This window comes from Haliaeetus albicilla, chromosome 9 (assembly GCF_947461875.1).
Source record: "Haliaeetus albicilla chromosome 9, bHalAlb1.1, whole genome shotgun sequence".
NCBI classification, from domain to species: Eukaryota; Metazoa; Chordata; class Aves; order Accipitriformes; family Accipitridae; genus Haliaeetus; species Haliaeetus albicilla.
Genome location: NC_091491.1, coordinates 19,797,168 through 19,813,896, shown reverse-complemented (window position 1 = coordinate 19,813,896; position 16,729 = coordinate 19,797,168). Strand labels below are relative to the sequence as shown.

At 39.3% G+C, this 16,729-nt stretch overlaps 1 protein-coding gene across 3 annotated transcripts in view; it reads right to left on the bottom strand.

Moving 5' to 3' along the window:
- Window positions 1-16,729, bottom strand: part of LOC104325614 (glypican-5-like) — a 423,584-nt gene that overhangs the window by 169,688 nt on the left and 237,167 nt on the right. For all 3 annotated transcript variants that reach the window (XM_069792021.1, XM_069792019.1, XM_069792020.1), the window contains one exon: window positions 3,624-3,744. In XM_069792021.1, the coding sequence (XP_069648122.1) occupies window positions 3,624-3,744 (121 nt within the window). The remainder of the gene's footprint in view (window positions 1-3,623; window positions 3,745-16,729) is intronic.

Sequence of the window (16,729 nt, the reverse complement as noted above, 5' to 3'; positions counted from 1 at the left end):
CACAATGGGGGATTTTATGTTTATTATCAGTTGCAGTTCACATCTGCTCTATTCACAAAAAAAGAGGGAGGAAAAGATGTTATTTCTAACTGCTAGTTTTTAAAAATCAACCTGGGACTTCACTTGATCTGTTTTTGCATTACTAGAAGTAAAAGTTACTGTAAATTGTAACTCTGTAATTCTATTGATATGTGAATCAGCAGCCACAATAAACCCTTCAAATACCTTATCTGCCAGGGATGCAAATAACAGTAATTGTTGAATAATATTCTCTAAATTTCACTTTACTTTTGGCTTTGCAAAGTGGTTATAAAATAGCCTGCTATTTGCATAATCATTTTTTAAAAAAACAACAACTATGTGGGGAGGATTTAAGTCCCAGATGAAAAAAATGAGGAACAGCTATAATCTCCAATGAAGTGGCATTTCAGCCTAAGTGACAGGCAGAAATGGAAGATGACTTGCATACAGATTATTTGTAATGTGCTGGAGTTGGGATGCACCAACTAGAACAATAATACGTCGGCAAGAGCTTTGTTCATGTCCATGGGATTTAGGATCAATGAAGTCATTAATCTCTTAACATTTGTGGATAAGTCATAATAAGAAGCTAACAAATAAATGGCTGTTGTACACCAAAGACTGTCAGTTCTGGATTTAAAGGAATGAATAGTTCGCTACTTCTGCATGGCCAGCGGCAAGCCACTCTTGCTCACAGCTTTGTGCTGCATTGCTACCCCAGTCGCCAGAGGCCCACGTTATCTCAGGCCCCACTGACCCTGCTGCAGTGCACAGGGGCACAGCCCGGGACTGCCAGCACGGGGGAAGGCGTCTGCAGCAGTAGCCGCAGAGTGATGAGGAAGGGCTGGGGTCCAGCTGTGGAGGACAGGAGGTGGCAGAGGATCTATCAAAGACAGCAGTGATTAGATTTGCTCCAGAAATTGCTAAGAATTGCTGAGCTAAGGTACATCTTTTAGAAAAATTAATGCTGTTGATTCAAACGTAGCTGTAGTTGACAGTATTCCACAACCTAAGCAAACTGATCTAGCAGCAGATTATTCTGAGTTTCAAAACCACACACCTTTGCAAAACTGAGAGAGAAAGCCAACAGGTCCAGGCTCTCTGAGGGATAGATGCAGCATGGCGGGAGCTTGTTTTGTTAAGACAGAAACGTTATTTCTTTTAAACATCTTGGCACATCTTTCTCTTATCCAAGAATATGCTTTCTTTTGGGTAGTTTAGCAGTATTACTTAAGCGGTAGAAGGTTATTGGGGCCTAGACACATCAAGTCACCTATGATGCACATACTGTGCACTTCTTTGTTCTCTGCTTTCCAGGCTTCCTGCCTCTCTAGGATTGCTTCTGTATATGCAATATGCAACTATTGCTTAAAATGGTGTTGCAAATGTCAAACACTTAAGAAGATACAAAGATAATACCTTATTTTATCACTCTTTAAATTCAAACTTACGTATTGCCCCCCCCAATTGATGAAAAAAAACAATTTGCCCATAAAATGAGAAATGGGATTCTGCATAACTCTTCCTACCTACAGTCTACACACACTATTGATGACACTTTAAACTCCTGACTTAATTGGCTTTTCAGTGTCAGTTTTTATTTGTATATTAATATCACAACGGAAATGAAAATTCAAGAAGCAGAAAACAGCTACACATGTTTGATGTTGTATGTGAAAGCCTTAGATATTTAGCAACTTCTCTGATGCTTTGATCTCTGAAGAAATCTGACTAAAATTATGATCAAAGGAATTTATATTATTCCAAGCACTTAAGAACAAACCATCTTAGGGCAATAATCAGTATTCTGTTTAATCCTTCACCCTTGGAATCCATTACTGCTAAGCACCTCAATCTGATGGGAGTTGCATTTACTTAAGCATGATATTCTCCTAAAACAGAATAAGAAGTAACAGAAAGCAACACTTCCAACTTACAGAAAGAGCTAGGAATTGGATTTTATTCTTCTGGCTAAAAAGTGTTCTCTGAAGCTGTTTTTTAAACATACATAACTTAAGAAAATTGGTATGCAGCTCATTATGAGACCATTCAGATTTTTATTTTTCTACAGCAGACAAAGAAATAGAATTTCCAATACACAGCTACTTTTAATTTAATCTATTTCTAACTATTTCCTATTGTCAGTGTTTATAGAAGACTATTACACAGATGGATATATCTAATATTTATAAAGTAAATTAACACTCTACTTTATAACATGCAAAGGCAGATAAATAATGAATTATCCTTTTCATCAATCTGACCACATAATGTCTATTTCACTGTAATATTAAGTACCACATCAGACTGGTTGTTGTATCCCCCATGGCAAGTTAAATCAAACAGTGTGATACAAAGAATCCTCAAACTGCAGCATACAGAACAGTAGAAGAACATTAGAGCCAAGCAAGATTTAACAAAAACACTAATTACTGGTTATATTATGGATTTACCACTAGTAGTTGATGAGAGGTAAAGGAGGGTTGTACTTTTGCAGGAGCAAATAAGAGATCAAACCATGACTCCTGGTCACAGCCACAGTCTTAACAACCTCCCACATCCTGACTAAGCAATTCCTCCTCCCATTTTACCTGTGCAGATTATTGTTCTTCCTGCACAACCCACCTGCAAAGGTGGACTTTAATCTCATAGCGGTTTTCTACCAACTATTTATATTGCCGTTCTCCATCACTCTTTAATGGTGAAAGATTAAGAGTAGACTAATGTGCAAACACATCTGACTCTGAACACACTGTTGTAAGCATTCTTCCAAGCTGACAAGAAAACATGCCTACTTTAAATGAAAATCAATCTGTTAAATCTGTTAGCTCCAGCTCATTTGGACTGGCACTACTTTAAGAGCTCACAAAGAGGTGTGCTGAAGGAGTAATAGCTTTGAAAGTTGGCAGAGGCACCAGGACTGCAAGCGCATCTGAGGGAACCCAAATAGATGACAGAGGCAGACGCAGGTTAATCATGCCTCTGACAAACTCATTGGTAGGTTATCTTTCTTTTTGGGCTGAGTGGCTTGAGAACAAGGCCTGTCAAGGAAATGTTTTCAAAGGTGCAAGGTTAATTCACCCTGGAGCACCTTCTGTCCTGACTTCAGCATTCTGTACAGTTCAGTTATCACACCCTTATAGACCCACTTTGTCTTTTGATCTTGTTTATATCTACACCACTGAAAACCAGGAAGCTGCACAAACAAGGAGATACTCCTCCAACACAAGAACATCATAGGACTCCTAAAGGCACTCACACAGCCAAAACTCTAGTCACAAGCTTCATGTGAACTGTGAGGCTCAGGAATTCCTCCATGTTCCCGGGACTGCGGACTGTAGGACAGTTAATCAACAGCTACAGAACAACAGCCAGGCATTAGAGCAACTTCCAGGCAAATAACTTTGCCTCATTAGAGTTCATAAACCAGCTGGCACAACAGAATCTTCAGTTGCCCTTAGTACCAGGCCCACTCCATGGCTATTTCAGGCCTATGACCCTGGGAAAATGTAACATAAGAAGCAGTACCACCTAGTAACTTAACTTCAGTTCTGCTATCAAACCCAGTGATGAAATGCTTTTATCCCTCAAAAATTACTTACTTGATTAAAGTGCTGAAGTTTATCAATTAAATTACTGATGAGTGGGTCCAATCCTCTGACTTTCAGTTCTGGATTATTAGTTTGTGCCTTCAGTCCATTGGAAACAACTCTGCTGGTGTAACTGAAAAAGAGGAAAAAAAAAAGAAAGCATCAGTGACTGGAACCATATCCATTGGAATAAAAAAATCATATTAAAGGGGACTTACAAAAAGCAAGTATTTTGTAAATGGGAACAGAAATTTGTAATAAATATTTATGGTTTTAAATACAACAAACCAGAATAAAAATCAGTGTCTTGCAGTATCATTCATCACTTCAAACTATTCTAGTCATGAACCAACAACAATTTCATAAACCACATAGAAGTTCCTTTCATTCATATTTTAATATTTGAAACTTTATAACTGACGTTCTCAAGTTCTTCCATACAGCAGTCAAAGCTGATAGCTTCCAAAAAATCATTCTTTCATAATTACTGAAACCTGGGGAATTTAAGACAGAAACTAAACATCATGAGATTGAAGTCCAATGAAACGGCAGTCTGATTTTGAAAAGATTCTTAATCAAAGTGTGAGATTGGACTTCTCTTGCTAGACTAGGAGTTTATCATCAAACTGTCTATAGACACTGTAAAGCAGCACCTGCCATTCCACCAGTGCTCCTCACCATGCCTTATCTGCATTACGAACTCACTAGGCAGGGTCCATGTACAGGAATTCTCTCTAACCAAGTCTTCCTTTATTTGAAGAATAGCAGCTGTTCTCACACTGCAATGAATTGTCTCTTACCAGCAATCTTCTCTCACCAGCTGTTGACTAAACAGTTTCTGCCACTCTTTCCTGGAATACACCACAGTGTATTCTCAGAACCTAACTGGCTTGGGGCTCCACCCTTGTACTTTCACAGGGAAAATTCCAGGATTGTGCACATTTGGTCTCTACTTCTGAACATGTCTTTACGACAGCTGAGGAGGTGAACATATCAGCACACGTATGCTGAATCCAGTGCTTCCTGGAAGTATCCAAACTACTGCGTATCGGCTCTAGCATCAATCTGTTCATGCATGATTTAAGTTCAACCCATCCACAAGACTGCAAATCCCAGAGAGATACAGAGCAACCTTTTTTGGCAAGTCATGTTTTTGAGGGTTGTATGTAACCACTCTCATTAGTTCAGCACTCATTTGTCACAAAGTGGATCATGGATGTTTGCATGACCAGTCATGAACTGGACAAGAGACTGTTCCCAAACCAAACTCCCTTAGACTCGCATACATGCCTGGGAGGATCTCATTAAGACGCCATTTTGGCATCTTTATAAGTCAGGTATTAATTGCCTGTGCTCCTTTAGACTGAAATGCCAAGAGAAACATCCTGCTACATCTTTCATTTTGATCATACCTACATACTTTGATATCCCATATATTCTCCTATCAGTGGATTCTTCACTGTAAACCATTTTGTGCTGAAGCTGAGGACAGCATTTCAAAGTAAAGTGCCCAAATTCCATTGTAGAAAGACAATAGAATGTGGTGGGAGGAGACCTAACTCTCCAAATATATTTGTCCTATCTTAACTTCATTTAGGATGAACAAAAATTTTTATGCAAACTGCTGGCAAAACATACTGTAGTATCCTGCTGCAAAAGGTGTGGCTTAAAAAGAGAAAGAACTGAGAATGGTCCACCTTTTCAGCAAACTCAATAAATTTCACTTCTCAGGAGAAAAAGAAAAAGAAATAGTTTAGAACAAAGAATTGAGAAAAATCATGGGTTTCACTAATAGCCAGAGAGTATTTAGAGGACAAACAGCAAGGAAAACCTTTTTCAGTGAGTTCGTATTTTTTGTTCACTGAGCCTTTTAAAGGTAATGGTCTAATTTTTCTTGATGTGTAACTCATACAAGTATAAACTAATCTGGAGGTATAAACTTTCACAATGCAATGGCATGTCCAAAATGATGCTCAGGTTCTGATCTTCCAAGCAGACTCAGATAGCTAGACCAATGTCCCCAAGAAGAACCCAGCTAAAGTATTAGTTTGAAGTCAAGACTGGTATAGATCCACATCAATTCATTTGGACAATACAGGAACACTGCTGCACTTTACCTGCCTTTAGATTTACTTACCTTTATTCACAAATCATACTATTTGCTGAATGGTCATCATTGTTCATCATGTGAAAATACGTGGTTACCCACTGTAGATGTACAGAGACACTTGACATAGCTTTTTGAGATCATCTAGTTGCAATACAAGAGAAGCTTAATTTGGTGGGTCAGCTCATGGCCTCCACTAGTCTGTTCAGTGATTCTCTGTGTGCATTTCTTTGTCTGATCAGAAACTCATCAACAGCAGCAAAAAGCAAGGGTTTTCCTTTTCATTGCTCCTGACTGCTCTCCATTCAACCCCAAGTTAGGGCTACCGGAATTTCTCTAGAGGTTTATGTCATTATAAACCAGGATAAAGAACGCAAAATTGCTTCCCCTCTGGGTTGGTTCAGGTTTTTTTTGGCAATTGATATTGGGTTTTTTTCCCTGTGAATCACAAGCCTCCATTAAATGCCTCTAAGTGGTATTACAAACCTACAGCACTACACGGAGTTTGCATAAACATGACCGATCCAAGGACATCAGCAGCAGCATCATTAATGCCAGAATCCTCAAAGGGACCCAAAATGTGGAAAGTCAATCTCAGTCAACTCATATATATTGCTGTTGCTAAATACATACTCTAGTTTATATACATCGTTATCAGGAAAATAGGACCATTTGGTATGAATGAGTTCACAGTCCACTGAGACAAAGGGGATACTCATATCCTTCAAGTTCCATTCACGTTTAAGGACTCACTCTCTAAAGCTCTAGAGATAAGCATAAATTATGCACATATATTTCTGTTGCCCGGATTGCTTGTAATTAGACTCATAATGTGGATTACCTAAATTTCAGATGTCAGAGAAAGCATACATGAGTTGCACAAATCCTGCATCATTTGCTTATCTCCTTGGTCTAGCATAGCTTCAGTATGGCAGTCACTAAAAACTACATCTAACTGCTAACTGCGAGGCTCCAGCATATAAGAGTTGGCCCAGCTGTAGTCTGGAATGCTACCTGCACAAATGGAAATGCCCAGAAAACCAACTACAGACCTTTGGCAGTGGTGAAATAGATGGGATCTGCCAAATAAATGGTGAAGAAGCTGATGTAAAGAGAGGCAAAAGACTTACTTGCAGAGCACAACAAAACCAGCTGTGGGGTTTCCCCATAATTACCCATAAGCTCTGCTTGTCCTGTGTGCTCTTACTGAGAGATCACGTCTATAACAAGCCCAAGCCCAGAAAGACTCAGATGAACTAAAAAATGGTGAGTTCAGAAAAGGTGGACTACACCTTTTGAGGAGAAGGAGACAAGGGAGAGAACTGAATGAGAATTGCATAGCCAGAGAGAAGGGAGAAATTCCTCCAGTCCATCACAGCCAAGAACCAAAGACTGTACTAGAAAAAGACATTATGTTGATCTGACTCAGACTACTACCCTGTAAACTCTGAATCCTTCTACTAGCTCTGTATCATGCTAAAATACTTTGAAATAAACACTATATATTTCCTGAAGGATAATCTGATTACTTCACTTCTTTGCACTATCTAAAACATTTTTTTTTGTTGACATCAGATCCTGAATTACTGGAAATATACATTAAGTAAGATCAGAAATTGGCTTGCTTTATTTAATAACCTGGAATTTAACTGAAATATTGTAGTACAGAATTGTTAACTCTGGTTACAGCTCTAGTATTTTATTCATACTAAACCCAGAAATGTCAGCAGGAATTGCCAGGAAAGTTGTATTAAAATATTGTCACTAGAGCAATCCTGAAAGTAACTGTTACATTGGAAGCCAGGGAACAGCACGCGCAGACAAAATTTTCATCCAGACCAGAAGCCTCATGCCAATAGTATTCCACTGATCATTTGGGCAGAGCTTTGATACTTTAAAAAACAAACAAAACCAAATTACAAAAAACAACCCCCCCAAACCCAGTTTTACAGCATTTCAGAAGAACAGTATCAATTATTTTAGATCTTAGCTAACACAGCTCATTGCAGGTTTAAAAAAGGTAAAAAGTGAAATGCTGTTTACACATGGGATTGCATTTCAACTGAAGGTACACATTCTTATTTTCTCTATAAATACAGATAGATTAAGATATTGAGTTTAAACACTTATTTTAAAATAAAGCCAGATGCTATTCTGAAATGTGTTCTTTTTCACTCCTAATGTGAAAAGGCATCCAGGTACAGGATTCCCTCAAAGACAAATATGCCTTTTTAGACAGTTCGATACTTCAAAAACAACATATAAAATAGAAATAACTTCAAATTCCAGGCAAATGGCTGCAGGAGCTGCATTAGGGATAGATCTAACTAACAGTGATATTTAGCCACAAAAGCCCAAGAAACAGGGCACTGTTTTCACACCACTTCCTTCCCTCCTCCTTGCAGGAGACCATACCAGTCAGGACACAAGTGTCAGAGAAAGCTCTTGTAGGCAGCTTTTCCAAGTATTATTGATCAAGCTCCAGCTGGGAGTCTATTTCCATTACTCCATATTCCTCGGGGTGCTATTACCCTGAGTTGTGCCACTAGCAGCCACTAAGCACCCCAGTGCTTTGATTCAGTGGCTAATGGCCTGTCCTTTTCCTGAGTGAGCTCCAGCACGTGTACTTACCAGAGGGATTACAGAGCAAGACACCACACACTTCATAGGCTTTGTAACATGCACTGAGCATTTCAGAATTATCTATATTGGAAATTCAGGATACCCGGAACCCGAACTTCATCTGAATGCAGTTCTCTTAATTTTAGTTCTCTTTCCTCCACTTGAGTATTTGGCCCAACATGGCTGCATAAGAGACATCAGAATTCTTACTTAATTGTGGGAGAAACGAGAACATCTAACATCACAAGGCAAATCTGAAAATCTGAGCCTCACATTCAGCTCAGAGGAATCCATGAACTGCCATAAATGTCTCTGTGGGACAGAAATTGCTTTTGATGAAATAATTTGTTGTACAACCTTGAGAGTTGCCATATACAGAAAATAAGAATAAAATGCACTGGCTACAAAATTAAACATATATTTGCTGAGAAGTTTCTAATTTGTTAACCACGTTTGTAAAAAATATAATTCTACACTACACACCATCAAGGCAACAATTTTGAAGCAGAAATATTTTTGTAATTTGCAATGTATTTTTTCATCATTTTTGTTGGTACTGGTTGAATAATTCCACTGTGATCAACAGGGGCTAAAACACCACAACCTTTCTGAGACATTGGCAAGCTCAAACTCTTTGTGACTAAGAGCCTACTGGTTCTAAAAGTCAAATTTAACCATCTATTTCTTTGGCATTATAAAAATGTGACTGTCCTATTTTCTGTACAAATGTATAAGCTATTCTGCAAGAAAAACAACCCCTCTCCCCCGCCTCCCCCAACAGAAAACCACATTAAAAACCTGCAGACTGGATCACCTAAAAAAATGGTTTTCTCAGCCTTCTAAAAATCAACAGTAGTCCAGCAGCCTGTTAAAGCCAGAAAAGCCTAAAGAAAGCCAGCCACTAATTTTATAACCAACAAAATCATAAAACTGTTGAGACAAAGCTAGACTTTACAACGATCATTTCACATCCAGCTCTGCTTTTTTCATCTTTGTGCATAACTTCTTAAACAGGAAACAACCCTAGAGATATATGTTGCCTGTAAAACCACCCAGAAGTAGATAGCACTATGCAAATAACAACTACAATGAATTAAAATTACATCTTTTTAGGCCCATATGTTTGAAAGTCAGTTACTGACCACAGGCTCTCATTTGCTAAAAAAATTTGGAAGTAGCCTGTTTATTTCAGCAATACACTCAACACAGGGTCAGAGCAGACACCACCCACCACCACTAAATGACTCAGAGGTTAAAGGGTTAGAGGGGGAGAAGGAAGGGAAGAGCTTTGAATGTGTCATTTAGTAAGAAGCAATGAGAAATACGGATAAGCTATTTAACTGGCCTTGAGATCCACTGAACAATTAATTCAGTTACATTAGGCATGGTTCACCAGATGGTGTATGTTTTGTCTTATATTTATTCATAATTTGACCCTTGGGCTAGAATGGTTTGCCTGAAATTCAATTATGTGAATCCACTGCTGATCTACACCAGCCTGTTGTGTCTTCAAATTAATAATTTGTGGACATTTCACTTGTAGTTTTTAGATGCAGCCCTTGGTGCATGCGACACTGACCTACAAGGCAAGGAATTATTTTCTCCCAGTTCAAGGAACGCAGAAATGTGCACTGACCAGTAAGAGCAGTGACATAATACCTGTATGGTTGCAGAATTTGAAATAATTCATCAAGATTATCAGCCTTGATCTGATCAACCCTTCTGCCCACTTCTTTGCAAAATGGAAAGAACAAGCAGAATCTATGGCAACTGTATAACCCTTGCCTGGTTATCATAGTTGCTTGTCACTCAATAAGTAACTTCAAGGAAGCAAAGCAAATGCCGTTTTCCAGAAGTGTTGTTGATGCTTAAACATAATTCTCCAGGAGGAAAAGCCAGCCAGCACAGGATTCTCCTTTGAGTCAGCTGCCCCTAAGCTGCTTCACATGATGAGACTAGCGGTGGGTGAGTCCCCCCACCTCCTTCCGATCCTTGTCAGTAAAACTGACCAACAGACAGATTATGCTTCATCTCTGAGCGATTCCCACAATAGCTCTACTCAAAGAAATGTCTTGTATCATACTTTCTATCACTTCTGTAACAGTTTAGCAAGCCTGGATTACAGTCATTGAGCATCTTGGCTGAGAGGTCTCCAAGAAAGGAATGATCAATCCATGACCAGTTCTCTAGGAACTAAATGCTCTTTCACTAAGCTGCCACAATAAACAGTTTATTTAAAAAAAAAAAAAAAAAAAAAAGAATAAAAGAAATACATGTGATAAATTTACTGTCAAGTAAATTCAAGTAAATTAGTTTACTAATCAGCAGCCATGAAAGGAAAAAACTGCCAAAGTTTGCAGATTTTGGTTTTGTTTTATAATTCGGTTTCTTTTCATCTACCTAACTTGGATATTCAGTGTGTAAGTGCTTTGTAGAATTAAATCTTGGATGATTTCATGACTGTAGCATTTATTCAGTTGGCCTGATCCATTAAGTCATTTCGCAATTGGGTCCATTAACTTAAATGGATACATTCCTTGTTTATAGGAAAGGTTTCAATCAGGCCTCCACTCACAGCAAAACTGTAGTAAGAGCAGCTGAATTCCACCAAGCAGCTGACAAAGCTGTCCTCTAAAAGTAACATCCTGCAAATGACACTCTTCAAGGGCACATGTTGGGAAATCTTGAACGTTCCATATGTTTTCAAGCCCTTGCATGCAGGACTGCAGGCTTTTGTGTGATTGTTGAAAGTCACATCTTGTAACTTCTTGGGTAACCTGAAAACCAGTAGGGCGTTTTGTTTGTTTTTAAGGAAAAAAGCACGTAATACATGCCAGTGTACAGCAGGAGCAATTCTACTGAAGTCAGTGGAATCGTACTAGGGTAAAATCTGGATACATCACATGAAAATCAGACCCTTTGTGCACAAAGAAAAAAATGTTCATGAGTTCTGAATGATTGGCTGAGCACAACTGGAGCAATACTCTCCAAAAGAAAGATTTTTCTATTTAAAAATACCTATGTAAAGAGTTCATTTTGAAATGATTAAATAACTGCCAACAGACTACAAGAAAGCTCAAGTCTAGCACATAATGAGTTTAGCTGCCCTGAAGATTTTGTGAAGCAGAACTGACACGATGTGAATACTGTCTCTGCCAGAACTATTCTAATGGGCTTCACCGGAAGTTTAACAAATAATCTTGTTTATTAGTAATTATGGGAAATGATGAGACAGATACAGTGTGCTAACGGGCTAATGGGATAATTAAAAATAAATAATCACAAAGCCAAATAGCATTTATAATGGTCTTTCTCCACTTCTGTAGGGCTAAAAAAGACCTCCTGCAGTATAGATTACAAAGACAATTTTAAGACTGCAGGTACAAAAACAAGTTACCAGAAGGCTTCAAGTGACTGGATGATGCCACCCCATGAACACTGAAAATCACAGTGAAAAGCAACTCAGTGAAGGAGTGTACAGGTAAGAGATCTTACCATCAAAAAAGATGTGTTCATCAGTTTTTCCAGAATCCTGCTGAAAATGTACTGACTCGAGCTTCACAGAATACTTGGAAAATGCTTGAAAAGTGTTGTAAAAAAGTTATTACAGATTGTAGGTGAAACAGACTACATTCTTTTCCTAGGTATATGAAAAGTTAATACTACCTTCAAGGCACACTGAAAGCACCAAAGAAATTTGTAGAAGTTAATTGGACAGTCTTTATTATGTTGAGGGAAGGAAAGTACTTGCCTTGAATAACATCAGATAGGAAAGCTCTTTAGTTTAAAGTGGAATAAACTCTACAGGACACGCAAATGATACCTCTATACCCATCAAAGTGAATATAATGAGCAATGAAAATGATACAAACCCAAAAGCCGGTAACTTAACTAGGAACTAGCAGCATAAAGACTGTTCCCCATTAAATGAATTTGAGAAACAGAACAGAAAATAGAACAATAACCAAACAGTATATACTTATCAAAGTAACGTCTGTGGCCATTCCTATGGGAAAGAGTAAAGCTAATCTGAAACACCTTTTCCTCAGTAACTCCTACACTGGGGAAGAGCATTCTTCAAGTACAAACAGGAGAACAGAGCCGAGCTAAATCCTGATGGAGGATCTGATTCTGCACCTCTCGGAGACTGAAAGCTTGCATCCTGTTCTAGGAGCTGTGGAAAACAAATGGAAACATATGACTGCCTAACTTTTTAACCTGCCAGATGGAAGACACTAGTGGAAACCAGGACTGACTCAGCAGAAAAGAAAATACAGTCTCAAGAGAGGAGAGGACTTGAACTCTTAGAAACAAAAATAAAAGCAGGCTAGCAATAAACTTCATAGCAGTGGAGAGAGAATGAATACCAAGCAAGGGCTCACAATATTTGGTTGATAGGACTTTTGGCAGGCCAAGGCAGCAAGCATCCAATTCACTTTCTGGAAACCCTGGTTGCTGATAATTAAAAATTAAGCTTGACAGATGACTGCTGGTATACAAAAGGATATTCTATGATCCCTGCATAGAAATTTTCATGAAGAAAAATGGGGAATGTCCGAATTTGCACAGTATCAAACATATGTCACAGGGAGAAGACCTTGCCTGTGGCTCATTAAAAGCAAAGCAAAATAAAACATAACAAAAATACGTTAATGCTAAGGGGTCAAAATTCCAGGTTTCCTCAGAAGTCAGTTTCTCCAAATACACTTAGATACACATGGGAGATTAACAACCAGCTGACAATAATGAATTCATGAACTGTAGCTCTGTATGAACTCAACTCAGGGACTGAACTCTGCCCTCAAACAGCCTTGGATTAAACCCTCTGGCTTCATCACCCCCTGCCATTCTCATTGCAGCCTACAGCTCCTACTGAGACAGCCCTGGGTGTGTACTGCATCTGTTACTTCCACAATCAAAGCTACTGTTGAGCCTAACAGTGCGGCATGACTGTTGTTGAATATCACTGCTCCTGCAGCAATTTCAAGTTTCTTGTCTCCATTTTTAATGCTTTCCACAACTGTGATCCCCATGCTTATCTCCACGTTCCTTCACCTACCCTGCTGATCATGCCAACATGAACCCAGCTTTGCTTACTTCATTCTAAATCCTATTCTTCTCTCCCATGCCTTCTCAGGCTACTCTTTAAGGTGACTCGCTACCTACTTTCACTGCTCCTTCAATGCCTACATGTATTGCAATGCTGACAAAGCCATCAACTACTGCCAAGGCTGGTGCTCTGTAATGGAAAGATGCACTTAGCTGGTAGTTATCGGACACAGGGAGTAGATCAGATATAGCATTCCGTCCCATCTCATGCAAAGGAGGCATTTGGATAGTCCAGGCCCACTCTCTCTTCCAGGCTTAAGTGTAAGGCAGCTGAGATTTGCACTTTCTGAACCCCCGTCACTTCTCCTGGCTATTTTGGCTTCTTAGGGATGTCTCTGACCATCATGTAGTCTAAACATGCACTAATGCACACACATTTGATTTCATTCCCTTATACAGTTTTTCCAATATATTTGTGCAGAGCTATTCAAGGCAATACTTATCTGCCCCAGTGCCTTCACTTCTGCTCAGGTCTTAATATCTTATAGCAGCTGTTTGGTCCTTTAGCCACAGATGGAAGAGTTATTGACCCTTTCTGGGCTGCAGGAGTGTGAGGTACTGCTGATACAGCTGAGGTACAGCTCCAATCTGTTCCTGTTTCCAAGTCAAAAACTTTATCAGTAAGATGGTGATACTAAATTTTATATAAGTAAAAAGTAAATAGGAGGCCTTAATGCTGTATAGAAAGAGCTTAGACACTAAGATTTCCAAATCTCCTGACTCAGAGTTCTTAAACTCCTTCCCTTTTGCTTAATCTTTTCCACCAGCAAGACAGCTGAATTCATCATTCCAAAGCACCAAAGTTTTATTCCTTATAGAGGAAGCAATATTTATTGCAGAAGCTATGAGCTACCTGTTCAGCTCACCAGCAGATTTATAGATTTCACCCAGCTCCTTCCTTTTGCAACTGCCTAATTGGCATAGCTCAGGACAATCAACTTTCCCCTAACAGTAAAACACCAACAGCCAAAATGCACTCAGCATATTCTGCTGCCACTGGTTGATAGCTATGGACACTGGATCAGGCTTAGCTTAATTACCATTTCCTGTAGGCACCCTTATTACTAGAATTCCTCACAGATACACCAAAGCCTCTGCCATGCTAGTACCACAGGGATATGTTTTGAACACGGACTTTTTTCAGTGCCAGCTTCATGGTTTGGAAAGAGCTTAGGCACGTAGCAGTTTTAATTTGTTGCTAGCTTATATCTAACTAAATGTTTGATTCAGTAGTTCAGTGTCTAGCAAAAATCATCATTTTTATCACTCTTCAAAACACTGCAGAAAATGCTAGCATTGGTAGAGGGCAAGTATGGTCTAGTTATGGAGATTAAAATGTCTTAGCACTTGCCCAAGAGAAGTGTTTACTCAGTTCAAGGCTGAAGAGCTTGAGAGTAATGTGGGAAACTGAGCGGCCTCAATTCATGTTTTTGTCGTTAAACACAAAGCATTGTTTTCCTTGCTTGAGTGTTTGCTACTTCTCACAAAAATAACTGTACTAGAAGAGAGGTCAAATGCAGAAAGATTTTCCTGTCATCACAAATTTGAAAAAGAGAATATTTATACAAAATCAATTTACTTGACCTATACTGTTCCATTCTTCTGCTAATACTGTTGAAGAATTATGTCTGGTTAAAACTGTTCCCTTCCACAGTTTAGCTTCTCTCTCACTTGATTTTTGCAGTAAGGTCACAATCCTGAGTTCATGATTTTATACTTTGTTGCCACAGCCAAAAGCAGCAAAGTTCACTGCAGGATTAACTACATCAAGGGCCCAATTGTTAGGGGAAAAAATATTTAAACACAAATACATATGCCACAAAATACTGTGCGGAAGAAAACCTAAGAAGAAAAATAAGGACAGGGAATCCTTTTTCCCCTGCTGTAAACATCCTCTTGAAAATCAGGTGTCACAGGGGCTTCTGTCCTGAAGAAACCCAGTTCAACCATGTGAAGCACGATCTTAGTTTTGATAGTCACTTCTAAGCTGGATGACAGTAAGTGGGAAGAGTAACCACTTCTGACATACTTGCAAGTTAGTGGCATGTTTCCTCTAGACTTTTGATTTCTGTTGCACAGATTCCCTTGCCTTACACTGCCGCAAGAGCACTAACAGCTTTGTGTTGCATATAGTAAAAATACTCGCTATAAAATCCCCAAGTAAATGAACACAAAGCAGATCATGAGACTCACTAAACACAGGTAAACTCAGATGACCTCCCTATCACACATACACACACAGTACACTCAGAAACACGCATTTTTTACTTTTTAGCTAGAAGATGTAGACACCTGAAAGCAGAAAAATAAACAGACTGAATAATGTAACATAGAAAGAAATAAGCCTAATAGAGCATTATGCTAAATGCAACAGAGAACGCAACTGAAAAGTACTCAGACAAGTAACTGATGTTGCAGTGATTGCAGGGACGTTCACGCAGCCCTCATGTACATAAAGCCCAAGTTGACCTGACTTTTTTTTGCATGTAAGTATCACCACAAATAATCTGTTTAGTAATAACATGCTGCTATTCTCAGTTTGTATTTAGGGGATGAAGTTATGGTGCTTTAAGCACCTGTCCCATCCAGTTTGCATTGGGCCTAAAGAACTTAGGCTCATACTTGCTAATGAGCAAGGAATCAAATGCTGAGCTCCCACAATCACCCACCTACTACATCCTTCTTGATCCTCCCTCGATTATAACAACAGGAATAAACAGGTGTCTCTTCCACCCTCCTGGATAAAGGCGCACTAATCCAATCAGTCTGTTACCAATTACTTGGCTAGAATACTTGCCTCCAGGTGCAAAGGCTCACTGGGACTTTCTTCTCAGCCCTCTTGGCACCCTAGAAGGAGCAAGATGCAGCCTTCATTATTGCACTCCCAGCACAAGGCCAAGCAGACACCTGAGCGAGGTCAGGACTTACCCACAAGCTAGGCTGGCATGGCTAAGGCAAGATGAATCCTCACTCACCCACAGGAGGACTTAGCAAGCTGCCTTTTAATGAGTGCTCCCCAGAGAACATGCACAAGCACTTCACTGCACAGCCTAAGCACTTCTAACAGTAAGGCAGAGGTCAAGACCTATCAAGCAGCATGTTATTTTTTCTATGGACGTTAAGGTGCAACACAAAGTACTTCAGAGCTTGAGTTTGGCCACCCTTGGTTAAAAAAAGGGAGCTGATAGTTTCAAGTGGTTGCCATGGGCCAAGCAGACAGACAGCTCTTTCCTCAAGCTCAACAGCTGCCCTGAGATGCAGAGAGCTTTTGCACACCACG